The sequence below is a fragment of the Coccinella septempunctata genome, chromosome 7, assembly GCF_907165205.1.
Source record: "Coccinella septempunctata chromosome 7, icCocSept1.1, whole genome shotgun sequence".
Classification (NCBI taxonomy): Eukaryota; Metazoa; Arthropoda; class Insecta; order Coleoptera; family Coccinellidae; genus Coccinella; species Coccinella septempunctata.
In genome coordinates, this window is record NC_058195.1 from 18,212,151 (window position 1) to 18,227,006 (window position 14,856).

Here is a 14,856-nt window from a genome sequence, read left to right on the forward strand (position 1 = left end):
GTGATGTATTCCCAAAACCTGAATTTGGATGGTTTAGCCGTTGTTCCAAATATATTTGTGTTTCTTCCTCCTTTATTGTTTATGAATGTCGAATGAATTATTATTGTTCTCTGCGAACGCCGCCCAGATGTGAATTCTTGCTTCTTCAAAGCGACGCCATGTGCGATATCTCTGATATCCTACACGAGCCTCTGAATTTCCCGGCCGATGCACCAAATTTTATGTTGTGAAAAGGGTTGTTTCCTTAATTTCTTTCCTTGAGTTGTCTGGCCGGTAGGATATTGAAACTCCAGATTTTGATTTTTTCTTTATTTTCCAAATTATAATAATCAACCTTCTCGTGACTCTCTCTTAAATCGCCATCATCTTATCATTTTTCGTTTTTCCGACAGGGACTGCGCGCGCACACTCTTTTTAACTTAATTTTTCAACACGGACTCTACCGTGCAAAATACCTTCACGCTATTGTACCTACTATTATCTAAACACCCAGCCCAGGAGAATATTTTATATGAACGATTTTTGGTACCATGATTTAGTTCTTTTACCTCTCAAAAAAATAGCCTCACCTTTGAGAACACCCTGTATATTGATGAGGTATATCTACCAGCTCACTAGCAATTAGTATTGATGATACTCCAGTTCAATTGGAATACAGCAGAGTGTAGGTTAATCTACTACTAGAGACAGAGACAGAGGGTTTGTCTCTGCTACTACTACTAAAACTCGCGTTGTTGATCATTAATAACGACAAACCAATTGGTCCTAACGAGCATATGTTCGAACGTTTATGGGTTACATTACACGTTACCGTAGGAGGTCATGATCAACATGTCAACAACGTGAAAAAATTTATAAAACCCAAAAATTGCTTCAGGCTTCGAAGCGAGATCCGCGCCCACAAACCAATTCATTAATGAGGATTTATGATACGAAGGGGACTCGGCAGATCGCGAATATTAAAGACGAGCAAACAACGCCAACGTGCAAACCCGATATTTGGCCGACATACGCCGCCATCCAAAAGCTAATTTTCGCCGTTTAATTGGAAACACTGTCGTTGCTCCGTGGCCCGCTCAGAGAAAAGGGCGAAGCTACACAATATCCGTCATCGAATTCCGTTGTTTCCTTTACCGGAATGTCGCCCCAGAGAATCCATCAGTTAATTGATTATGTTCGTTGCTCGCGACATCGCAGCATCAGGAGGAAAAACTGTCTAAATTGGAACCTGTAACATGGGGCATCACAATACTCAATATTCATTCGGTGATATTGCACGATAATTATGAGAAAATCCTTAATACATCAAGTGAATGGTAGGTTTGACCTTGAGGACATCCTCAGCATATCAAAAGTCTAGCTGCACACGAAATGAACTGACAATCTCCTTAAAGGTAAAACATACTTTACAAGTATGACTTCATTACTGTGCCAGCTAAATGATGTACAGACCAATTGGATTGTCTCTTCGTCAGTAGGCTCTCCGCAGATGGATGATGGCAACCTATCTCAAACATATCGGTCTAAGTTTGGAATTATTCAACTTGCAAAAATTTTTCTTCATAGGGTTGAAAATTTGTAACTTGTAACTATTCTCTTTGACTAAGCAGACGTAGATTCTATGCCCTACCATGACTCGATCGTGCCCCTGCCAACATAAACTTACACCGAAGCCGAAGATACAAATAGGTTATTTTATCTCCTAAATTTGCTATTCTTCAACCATTCCTATCTCCGGGAAAATTTGTTATAAAAATATGCTGCAAGGAGCATTTCTAATCTTTATTTATAAATCAAAATGGAACCCTATTTCACCTTGTCATTGCATCACGTAAAAACGGCTGAAAGGATTTCATTCATTTTTTCTTCGGAACCTTTCTGAAACTTTTCAAAAAGTACTAACCTGGAGAAACTGAGACAATCAAGAAAACTAAACGAAATTCAAATTTCGGAAGCAAGTATGTTAGTGCAACTTTCATAGTAATTACTGTCCTTTGTTAAATTCAAATTATGCATCAGGCTTCTTCAATAAGGCACTTTGCGCATGCTTGGTTGCGCGAGAAAAGATAATCGATTCATTCAATCGATAGAGACGGTCACCGACATTTTGCGAATTTTCCACGAGTTTTTCACGAGATTTTTAATTTCTTTTTCAAATATTGAGATTGAGTGAAACTTCAAGCAGAAAGATCCCCAGGACCACATCATCGCCATCGAGGGTAAGTGTCAGAAGGGTTTCGATGCATATTTTCATTTTTTGTGTTAGCGATATTTCCAAATTTCAAATACAGTCCACTAAATTTCACAGAAGCGCTAACAAAGTATATGTTAGGCACAGACAAGTAATTGACACTTGCTAATAGTTGACAAACTTAATGAACAACACGATCCCAATTTAACGTTCTCAAAAACTAGCACTCTGATTATCAGTTAATTCATTATTGTGAGTCTTAGTGATCAGTATATTGATTTATTATTATTAAAAATAATATAATTATTTATTATACTATAACTATACAGGGTGTGGCGTAATGAATGGATAATATGGAGCCTGCAGGTAGAGGACTCTATGGCGGTTCAGAAAAATATATTTTACGTTCAGTAAAAGTGTCTTGGTTTTCGAGATATTCGAGATTTTCGAAAATTCAAGAAAATCACACCCTTCGCCACTCTTTTTGCAGGCAAGACTCCAAATGAAGGAATTTTTTCAAACTGTTTTTTGGATAGTATTCCTGGATAGATGCGCTATCGAATGTAAGTTATTATTTTTGAGGCGCATGAATTGTTTTTCATAAATAAAAGAATTAAATCAAATTTTCCGTTTTGCTTATTTTTTTTCCTAAGTTCAATCCAGCGTGGTGGGAAAAATAATATGGTTACCTGAGTGCCAAAGCAAGAGAAAACATGCCTGTTTTACTGATATTCTGAAATGGTATAACTCACACTATTTTCAGCTTTAAATACAAAATAAATTTCTATTACAATGAGTCAAGGCAGAGTATGACGTGAGCCTTTTTCTGTAATTTTTAGCAACTGAAATGAGACTTGCAAGCAGAATAAAGCAATTATTCATAAGAAGTTGTAGAGCATCTAGTACAGCTCCTGATACACACTTTGAACACTTTTTGTAAAACTCGATTAAATTAAACAATATTTTAAAATTGGTTTTTTTCCCTCGTATTCTTTCATTATTAAGCCCTATAGTTATAAAGTTAATAGTTGTTAAGCGAATTTCAAGTAACGATGTGAATTTTAGCACAATTGTAATCAAGAAAAAAAGCTGAAAATTAGTCAATTTTTATTACATTGAATCAAGACCCTTGTTACAAAAATGCTGAAATTTAATGCATAACTTGAAATTAACCTGAAAATATTGATTTCACAACGTTGGGGTTCAATAATAAAAGAAAACGAGAAAAAAATAACAATTTTAAAATATCGTTTCATTGAATAAAGTTTCACAAATCACAAATGATGCTTAAATTGGCCACCATGAGTTCTGATACATACTCTATAGTCTACACTTTCTAATGAATCATAGCTTTATTGCATAGATATCAACAATTTTAAAATGAGTATCGTTTCATTGAATTAAATATCACAAAAGAATCTCTAAGAGGCCATTATGAGCTTCAGTAAATGCTCTATACCTTCTTATAGACGATTGCTTCATTCTGATTGCATTTCTCATTTTAGATGCTAAAAATTTTAGAAACACTGTTTACATTAAACTAGGCCTCAACTGATTGCAATAGGAATTTATTTTGTATTAAATGCTGAGAATACAGAGAGTTATACCATTTCGGAATCTCAATGAAACTGGCATGTTTTTTCTTGCATTGGCTCTTAGGTAACCATATTATTTTTTACACCGCGCTAGGTTGAACTTATGAAAAAAAATTAGCAAAACGGAAAAGTTGAGTTAGATCTTTTTTTCATGAAGAACTATTCATGCGCCTCAAAAATAATGAATTACATTCGATAGATCATCTATCCAGGAATACTATCCAAAAAACAGTTTGAAAAAATTCCTTCATTTGGAGTCTTGCCTGCAGAACCAGTGGCGAAGGGTGTAATTCTCTTGAATTTTCGAAAATCTCCAATATCTCGAAAACCAAGGCACTTTTACTAAACGTAAAATATATTTTTCTGAACCGCCATAGAGTCCTCTACCCCCAGGCTCAATATTATCCATTCATTACGCCACACCCTGTATGTATAAATCGCGATTGTGTTTGAATTTTTTTTTATTTCGAATTTCGGTTAGACGGTAGGTTTTGTAACTTAGGTACATTTTTTTATACTCCATTAACTTTTATTGTAGCACTCGGTCGTCCATGAAATGAACTTCTCAAGTTTTTGTAACTAGAACGGAGTAGGTTTGGAACACAATGTCCTTAATGTCTTAGCGCCGTAGTCACAACTTATTAGTTATATCACAAAAATGCCCAAAGTGATTGAAAAAGTGCTATTTAGAATTCAGGTCCGCTCATTCGAAGTAGGTAACCCTGATGTTCTAATATTTACAATATATCAAATGGTAGCGAACATATTCAATGTAAGTGCATATAATCAATAAAATGCTTTCAGAAATTTGCACAACAATTTATTCGAATCTTTTAGTATATCGCCAACGTTTCGAAACTTTCGTGGTTCTTTTTCAAGACTCGTATTTAATTCGATTCGGAATCTGTCTGATCAATTAAAATTTTCATTTTCCCTCTGTAACAGGAAGTCACTGATGCGAACACTTATGCGTCTTTGAAGAAGTATTCCGGCGATGTACTAAAAGATTCGAATAAATAGTTGCCCAAATTCCTGAAAGCATTTTATTGAATATACAACCATGGACGTGAGCCATCAACACAATTCATGTGAAATTTTTATTTACAGGTTAAGTTAATCTTGCCTTGAAACTTCGTTTAATTATTTTAACTTCCATTGATGCAAGATGATTTTTGTTGAAGAATTTAACATTCTTGTAATTATCCGTTAATTCCTTCGAGACATACCCATTCCCAACCACTGCATCATATGCATTTCATATTGGGGTTGATCTACAACTGATTTAACGTCTTTAACCTTCAGCCAAAGAAGATAACCAACAATAGCTATCCTCAAGCTACTGCATATTATGTGTCAATAGATGAATTTTCTTCCATAGCAAAAATAAATATATTTGAAAACTAATATCTTGTATTTTCCATACAACTAACTAGATTTGGTATTTCTTCAATCAGTTCCTATAAACTTCAATTATGTTCGTCAAATATTTTCGATGTCATATTTTCCGAAGTGATTCGACATTGTGATAACATACGTAATTACTGAGACTTTTACGTAGAACGGACAACATAGCGCTGATTTAAAACCCAAAAATGTTCTGACAAGCGTTGTAACATTTACGTACAGAGTGGAATGTGTAAAATTTCCATGGCCAACCGAGTGCTAAAATAAAAGTAAATGGAGTATAAAGATAATTACTCTTCTGCAATTTTCAGTGCGACTTGCATTCGTAATGACAATAAATAAATCGCCCTTTGCAGTGTTAGCATCATTAATCTCGAAAATCCATGCTTTTGACACGGTCAATTGTATGTATTATCAGTTTAGTTTTCATCCATGAATAGGAATTAAGTAAAATAACTTATCAGAAATTTGGATTTTAATTTCAGCTGTCGAATTGAATATAACATTAAATGAGATTTAATCTTTGAAAACATCGCCAACAAAGACATCAACAGAAATGATAAATAGAATAAAACACATAGACCAGGGAAATCGTAAAAACAGCAATCATGGAAAAATTTAGAGATAATCGTTTTTTTCTTATGAAGCTATATTAAACATGTATGTGACATGTTCCTGTGTTGACAAACCCTGAACTTTGTTTGCTTTTGTAACCAGACGAAACAGAAAATGTTGTTTTCAATGAGACACTGCAATGAAAAAGTCGATGTTCAAAATATTATAGATATAAATATTTACTCAATCAATTTAATGAAAAGTTCAGTACAAGAGCTTTTACCACTCTTCATACTATTCTAACTCAATAGTTTCTATCTCTCATTTTACTTCCTATTACTAAATATTCCCTCACTATACCAGGAGAACATCTACACTCTACAGTGTCCGTTAGTCAGAAATAAATGCCGAAAATAATGAAAGCATTGATTAGTATATTAATCAATTTCATGGCAATTTATTAAAAATCCTCTTAAAATGGAAAATTATTTTGAATTAAATTTGCAATGTTGTAAGTGATAATTGTGTATTATCCTTGAAAGTTAGATAGATGATATTGGGAACTTTTTTATAGAACTTTTGAAGCTTTACAAAGTTATTGCTGATCATTTCTTCCTATCTTTTATAGTTTTACTCATTGTCGACTATAAAAACCAGGAAGGAACGGGTTATACACCTGAACTTTTCTCATGAATCATTCTGTCTGAAAACCTCATGGAAAACCTTCGAGTAATTTTTGAGAATTTCGTGGAAGGACAGATAGACACGGCGGAGATTTTATTTTATGAGATGTATAGTATAGATATAGATGGATAGAAGATACAGGAAAGGAGATGGTAAAAAGTCAGATATTCTTATCCTCTCTAGTTGGGAAGTCCAAGAGGGAAATTTTGGATTTACTCGAGCGTGGCAGATTAACCTAAGGGGAGATACCTTGGACCCCTTAGAGCACTTCTACCATAAATTAAATGTATATAGGGGTAATTGTCTAGGACAGCCTGAAGAGTAAAAAAAACGATAATTTTACATAATCGAGCGTGTCAGATAAAGATATATTATTTGATTAATTACATGTTGAAAAGTATATATTCTCTTTCTCGATTAATGTACATTATACTGGGTTTTTACACAGACCTTGGCCTTTCGCATGTGTGGCTATGCTCATCGCCATCTAACTCGAAAACGGATAAGAGTATGTAAAATTGCTTCAGACAGAAGTTGTAAAGAATTCTATTATCTACAACTTTCATAATGAATACAGAAACGTTTAGAGGTACAGGAAGAGAGATATTTCAAAAAAATGCCTTATCATAATCTTCATACTGTCAGATTAAGAAAACCCCTGATTAGTGTCAGATTAATGGGTCAACACGTTTACAACACCAAGAGTAACCATCTGTATAAAAATCTGACACGCTCGAGTATGTACAAGTAACAATTTTTTTTGCATTCTCAAACGACCACTGTAACCTAAAAATCTGACACGCTCGAAAAATAATTTTTTTTTACCATTTTCAACTCTTCCGTACGGCCAACCCCACAAGCAAACTGTTACATTATACATTAACATGAGTTTATTATCAGAGACACGTAGGGCAGTGTCAGATAAGATTAATTTGACACGCTCGAGTTTGTTCACCTGATGATTTTTTTTTACATCTTTGAAAACCTGCAAACCCTTTCCCCACTGATGAAAGTGCATACAACAATCTAGTGATGCAACAATCAGAAAAGTGAGCATTGAGAAGAACTTAACAACAAATCTGAAAAAAGGAGAATGGAATTGGAGGGCAAGCTTTAGTTGGCGCAGTGGTGAAAACAGTCCTGATGGAACAGACCTACGTTTCCAGGTCATAGCATATTCTCGAGAAAAAACATGAATTTTTTTAAATCTTGCAGACTTCGCAGCGTGTCCGAGGCTGGCTCATGGGGAAGACAGTTCCTTCTATTTAACTTTCATCAGGCTAATCCAAAGACACAGACAATTTCACGTATTGCCTCATAGTTGATCTAGAAGTATATTTGAATTGAATTTTATCATCAAATGATTAATGCCAACTGGGGTGAAATCGCACATTATTGTTCGATTTCAATCTCACGACCTGCAGAATCATCCCCGCTTTCCAGTGTAGCACACAGAAATTCAACAAATACGCCAATCATTCTCTGCCACGCCGACGTCATTCGTTTCGACCCTCTTTTCTCCCTTTCATCCTCGATAACAAGCCCAAATCACTTTATTATCGCCCGTTCAACCTCCTTTTTCTTTTCCAGCGCCGACTCGATCCTACGGCTGCCGATCGTGAAACAGTTGTTTTCTCGGGGACGCCTGAAAATTAGATGCGTCGCCTCCCTTCACGACGTCTATTACAGAAGTTCCGAGAAGAGCGCCGAACTGGAAAAGAAGAAGCACAGGGGGCATTACGCGCACGTGATTACGTTGCCGCAGTGGACTTCAACGTCGATGACGCCGATGGTCCAGTGGGGCATCATGCCGCAGGCATCGGAGAGGCATCCGGCAGATACTACTCGTAAGTATACTTGTGTCATCGGTATATTTCATTATACTAATTTCGGAAGTACTATGAGAATATTTAGGTGAGGGGTAAAGCGAGAGGGATGGATTGGAGCTGACGTAGACGTCTACATCAAGTTTCGACGTCTTCTGAAAGACGTCGCGTTAGAATTGCGAGAAATTCGAAAGAGGTCGTAAGGTTCTTCCTGGTCCTAGGCGCAGACGATCTATAGGCTCTTAGCATTAGCGGATTTCTGGATGAAACAATATATTAGGTTGGGCAAAAAGAAATCCATCATTTTTACTTTCATTTCATAGCTTTATTTCCATAGTTACAGTCATTCGTTATGGCTCAAGTATGCGTCCATTTTTTCAGTTAGTCGTTGCCATTTAGAAGGTTATTTCAAAATGCCCTGTTCTCATAACGTCTTGTTTCTATTGGCAAAAACCTGCGTTAGCCAGTTTTCACACGCCTCTCTTGAGGACAACTTCACACCACCAAGAGCATTTGACATCGACATAAATAGATGGTAATCGCTTGGGGCCAGATCCAGACTATAAGGTGGAAGCATAAGAAGCTCCCAACCAAGGTCCCGGAGCTTCTGCAGGGTCATCATAGACGTGTGCGGCTTGGCGTTGTCCTGGGGGAATGCGACATCTCTCCTATTGGACAATTTTGGCCTCTTTTTATCGATTGCTGCTTTCAATTGATCTAATTGCTGGCAATAGAGATCTCAATTTAGCGTCTGACCATTAGACAGTAGCTCATGGTAGAGGATACCTTTCCAATCCCACCAAACGTACAGCAAAACTTTCCGGGACGTCAATCCTTGTTTGGCCACTGTTTGGACGGCTTCACCGTTCTTCGACTATGAAAGTTTTCGCCTGACATTATCGTATGTGACCCACTTCTCATCCCCAGTCACCAGTCTCTTAAAAAAGGGCCCGATTACATTCCGTTTGGCCAAGGAATCGCAGATGGAAACACGGTCTATCAAATTTTTTCCGTTCGTTTTTTCAGCTCGTGCGGCACCCAAACATCAAGCTTCTTTTTGAATCCAGCCTTATGCAGATGGTTCAAAACTGTTTTGTGGTCGATCCTTAGCTCCTGAGCGATGCTACGACATCTCTCATTCCGATCTACTTCGATCATTTTCATGATTTTATCGATATTCTAGACTATAGGCCTTCCAGTGCGTTGTGCATCTTTCACATCAAAATTACCGGAAAGGACTCGATGAAACCAAAATTACGCGTGATTGGCTGTTACAGTATTGGTACCATAAACCTCATTTACATTTGCAGCCGCCTGACTTGCATTTTGCCCTTTATCAAAGGAAAATTGTCAAACATAACGAATTTTTTCTTTGTTCACTTCTATATTTGACTCTTCAATTGACAACTGAATCGTTCGGTCATAACAATGACAAAACTTGTTTTGCTAGTACATGAATTCCTCTTTCCATCGGGTATAAGTTTGTCCCAATTCGACACATGCATAACAAGGTATAGGTCAATAAAACCATCTATCAAAAAAATAATGGATTTCTTTTCTTCGGATTCTGTAAGTTGATTTATGTACCAGGGTTGTCTGAACAACTCAAGTAATCAATGTGGGATAATGTGAATAGGGTCAGGTACAATATCAACAAAACTCTTCGTCCTGTTTTTTCTAAGCTCAAAGATAGATATTCTAAGGAAAGATGTTCCGAGGTGTTATATAATATCAACTGTATATATTATTTCTGTTGACCTCATGAATCTACTGTCAAAATATTTGTACGAGTCAAAGGCTCACCCTGTATATATAAAGTCAGAAAGTCTATATCCGCAGTGGAAAACCCGTTTTTCAAAAGTGTTTTTTTAAGTATTTTGTATTACATCAATCAGGTTTTGGGTGAAAATCAATTTTATCAGGTTTACCTGTAACAGTGGATAATTTTCTTCAAGTTGAAAATGCTAACACATATGCAGGTCATTCCTTTCTAATTTGAAAGGAACAGATTCAATGCCTTATTTTGGTGAAAACTCATTCATTCAATCAGCCTGCAAATGCTCGTCTGCTCGACCGATTTCGGTGGAAAAATCTCATATTGAAAAAGCACTAATACAAGAATCTAACTTACGATGCAGCAGCCCTGTTATAGCTTTCCAAACGAGCAGAAAACAACCGATCGTCACAAATATTCGTCAACATACACAATCATTAAAATTTAAATTCCACAAATCGTATAACAATTGAAATATGAAAATGATGAAGTTTCCGGAATTGACATTTTGATATCCGAAAAAGTTAAAAATAATTAACGAATTAATTCAGATGCATAACATCCGCATATCATTAAATCAACAAATGTTACGGTCTAAATCGAACTAACAAACTACCATCGCTCGGAGTATTACAAAAAATTTCATTTCGTCGACAAAGAGTACGAGGATATATTGAAAAATACTATTGTAGGCTAAGAATTCTGTTTGGTTCTATTGAACCAAACAGAATTTCAATGTCCAAAAATTTTATCACCCAACATACTCTCCATTTAATTGGATACATTTATTACAGCGAACCTGCAACGGCTCTAGACCTTTCAAAAAAAATTTTCTTCTTGCTCTGCCTCCACAGCTTTATTACCTCCTCGTTGGAAGAAAATTTACGAAAATTCAAACTTTTTTCAGTTGAGGAAGGAGATAATAGTCAGATGGAGCCAAATCTGGTGAATAAGGGTGCTGTTCTAGTAATTCAAACCCTAAATCACGAATTTTTTGCATGGCAACATGAGATTTGTGTGCAGGGGCGTTGTCCTGCAAAAACAAAACACCTTTGAATAGCTTTCCGCGTCTTTTCTCTTTGATTTTTTCCCGTAGAATGGTCAGTTATGTCGGATAGAAATCTCTGGTTATTGTTCTACACTTATCAATCATGATTGTTCCATGACAATCCCAAAAAACTGAAGCAAGAACTTTTCTAGCAAATTTTTGGACACGAAACTTCTTAGGTCTTGGAGAACCAGAGTGTCGCCATTCCATCGATTGTTGCTTTGTTTCTGGATCGTAGAAATGTACCCAAGGCTCATCTATAGTAACAATTCGGTTTAAGAAGTCTACATCGTTTTCAAATCGAGCACAGATCGAACGCGATGCTCCTACCCTTGCACGCTTTTGGTCAACATTCAAACATTTGGGGATCCATTTTGTAGCAATTTTTCTCATGTCCAAATTGACGTGAACTATATGATGAACGCGTTCGTATGAAATATTCAGTGCTTCAGATATGCGTTCTAGCCCAATTCGACGGTGTGATAAAATCATGTCATGAACTGCATCGATATTTTCGGGGACTGACAGAAACTGGCCATCCCGATCGGTCATCATCTTCAATGGAAAATTTACCTCTTTTGGAGCTTGCAGTCCAATTTTTCACGGTCGCATACGAAGGACATTGATCACCAAGGGTAATAAGGATATCTTCGTAAATCTGCTTACCTCTTAGCCCTTTTGAATACAAGTACTTGATGATGGCTCGATACTCCAATTTTTCGATTTCCACAATTTCGGTGGACATCTGCTTTCTTTTAATTTATTGCGTAACTGTGGTTTACTTTTTTGACCTCAAAATTCACACTGACACTTCTAATGAGTTGTTGTTCGTTGCTATGGTAACCCAATATTTTTTTATGCAGGAACTGGTCTAGGCTAACTAGATATCAATACATCCTCGTAGATATTGAGCATGGTTTCGGTCTTATTTGACCTCGTCAGAGCAACAAAACTTCTTCGTCAACGAAGTGGTATGAATAGCCGGCTCCTTTTGATTCATGTCCGGATATGATGTATAAATACATCGTAGCGACCTCTGACAAAGAAAAATAATGGTTTTTGAAAGATGCCACGAAAACTGTACAGCATTCGGTGACGTTTGTGAAAAAGTGTGCTGACAATTTTATCGATTGATAGCGTGAAGAACAAGTAAAAAAAGTCTTGGTACAGGGAATCGCATACAGGCAAGCAAGTTCAAGTGCGCCACCTCTGTTCATCCCTTTTAACGGGGTTTAATTATTTGTGGCTATTTTTCTTGTTCTTGACATTATAATATCATAATTCAGTAGGTACTTGAAATTACACAAATGAATTTTTATCAGCCTAAACACAGCCTCTTAATCTTGACGACCGCGTAACAAGCGTCGACGACAAGGTCGTAGACGAGGCATAAGCAGAATATTATTATTTATTTAAATAAGAAAGGAGGCAAATCGCCTATAAACTTTCAAAGTACAAAAAAAAGAATGAAAAAAATAGTGTGATACAAAAAAAAACATATTAACAAGGATACCAAAAAACAAAAATATGAGAAGAAAACAAATCGAACCAAATCAAACCCTGAATAAAGTTCATGGAACCCAAAGTTCAAAAAAAATTCCCTTCCTCACATTTCGAGCACACACATCACCCGAGTAAATATCTGTCCAATCGGTTCTTAAATATGTTGACCGACGGAGAACCAACCACCTCATCTGGAAGAGAGTTCCACACACCGAAAACAAGGTTACACGGAAACTCCTGTCTGCATTTCGACCGGAACACTCCATGTTTCAGTTTATACCGATGACCGCGCAGGTTATTATTGTTAAGAGTGAACAGAGCACTGAGATCACTACCGAAGAAGTTGTGCACCGCCCGAAATGTCACTATTAAATCACCACGCTCGCGACGCTGCATAAAAGAGGTTAGGTCGAAAAGTCGCAGACTGTCTTCATAAGAAGGACGTCGGAATCCATAAGGTATTCTGGTAGCCCTACGTTGAACACGTTCTAAAAGTTGTTGATCTCGAACTAGGGAAGGATACCAGACAGGTCCAGCGTACTCCAGATGAGGTCGAATATATGTTTTATATAATGTTTCACCGGTCCTCACCAAACAACGGGGAAATGACTTCCGTAGTAGATACACGGTTTTATTTGCTCGTGCACAGATATTCTGAATATGGGCCGACCAGCTCAAGTCATGTGAAATAGTCACACCAAGGTCACAATGCTGTCTAACAGATTCGATCTGTACACCGTTCAGGAAATATTGATGGGTTGTTCTTGCCAAGATGGAGCACCTTACACTTTTGTACGTTCAAAGGTAGTAACCATTCACACGACCATCTATACACAGCGTCGAGATCGCTCTGCAATTGATCTACGTTCGAGGAATCCGAATAGAATTTAATGTCATCGGCGTAGCAAGAGCATGCACTCCTCAGGGATGATGGAAGGTCAGCAACATACAACAAAAACAGCAGTGGTCCGAGCACAGACCCCTGGGGAACACCACTGGTTACATCAAAGAGGGAGGACAAGGAATTGCCGACTTTGACAGAGAACTGACGTGAACTCAGAAATGACTCGATCCATTTCAGTAGAGGTCCTCGAACACCAAAATGCTCAAACTTGTGTAGCAGATGTTTTTTCGGAACACGGTCGAAAGCACTGGCAAAATCTAAATAAATTACACCGACTGGTATTCTGGCGTCGATCCGCTTAGTCCATTCGTCCACACGTTGTAGCAGACAAGTGATGACATATCTGCCCTTCAGAAAGCCATGTTGTTCGTCTGGTAGGGTTCCGTTGCAGCAGAAGAAGCGCGACATCTTGTCGGAGACGATCCTTTCAGCTATTCTAGAGACAATTGGCAACACACTGATAGGTCTGTAATTAGTAGAAAGTGTTCTATCACCCTTCTTAAAAATCGGTGTTACATTCGCAACTTTCCAGGACTTAGGTACCACAGACGTCTTCAATGATAATTGCATTATTTTCGTCAAAGGAGAGGCAAGATAATCAGCACACTTCTGAAGCACTTCAGCAGCATTCTCATCTGGACCAGGAGCAGTAGACGGATCTAGATGTCTCAAATGACAAGCCACCTCCTCCTCAGTAATCTCCACATTCACCAAGCTGGTTGAAGAACGGGGGTCACCAATGGTTGGCAGAATATCATCACATTGGGAACTAAATACTCCCGAGAACACATCACCCAGCACTGCAGCCGTCTCGTCATCGTCCCTACACAACAACCCATCAGGTGTTTTAACAACAGGAGTGCAGACTCTGGAGCTGAGTGCCGATCGCACATGCTTGTAAAACCGTTTACGGTTTCTAGAAGTTACTAGTGACTCTTCATACGACTTCCTGGCTTCACGAATGGCAACAGAGACTCTATTGGAGAAGGAGCGATGGGCAAAATAGTTTTCATTCGACCTATGACGGAGATATCGCTGCCAAAGACCACGCTTTCTTTTGAGCATATCCAAAATATTTCTTGAGAGCCAGGGCCTTCCAGGTATAGTCCTCACAATTATGTTTCGCGAACAACTGGAGATCTCCCCAATTAATCTTCCGTGAAACCGATTCCAGGCAACATTGACATCATCAGTGGTGTCCAGGGGGAGACCCCAATCTATATTGGAAAGACGAATTCGAAGTGAATCGTAATATACTATAGTTCTTGAGCTGGCAGATAATGCAGGTCGAGGTGCGGTAACAAACTGAAGAGTGGCAACAATAACTGAATGATCAGATCTACCCACAGGATCAAGATGGCGAACTTCAGAA

At 37.6% G+C, this 14,856-nt stretch overlaps 1 protein-coding gene across 3 annotated transcripts in view; it reads left to right on the forward strand.

Annotated features, from left to right (window-relative positions):
• The window catches only part of LOC123316718 (cell adhesion molecule 2-like), a 253,937-nt gene that overhangs the window by 224,390 nt on the left and 14,691 nt on the right, over positions 1 to 14,856 (forward strand). For all 3 annotated transcript variants that reach the window (XM_044902924.1, XM_044902922.1, XM_044902923.1), the window contains exon 4: positions 8,020 to 8,276. In XM_044902924.1, the coding sequence (XP_044758859.1) occupies positions 8,020 to 8,276 (257 nt within the window). The remainder of the gene's footprint in view (positions 1 to 8,019; positions 8,277 to 14,856) is intronic.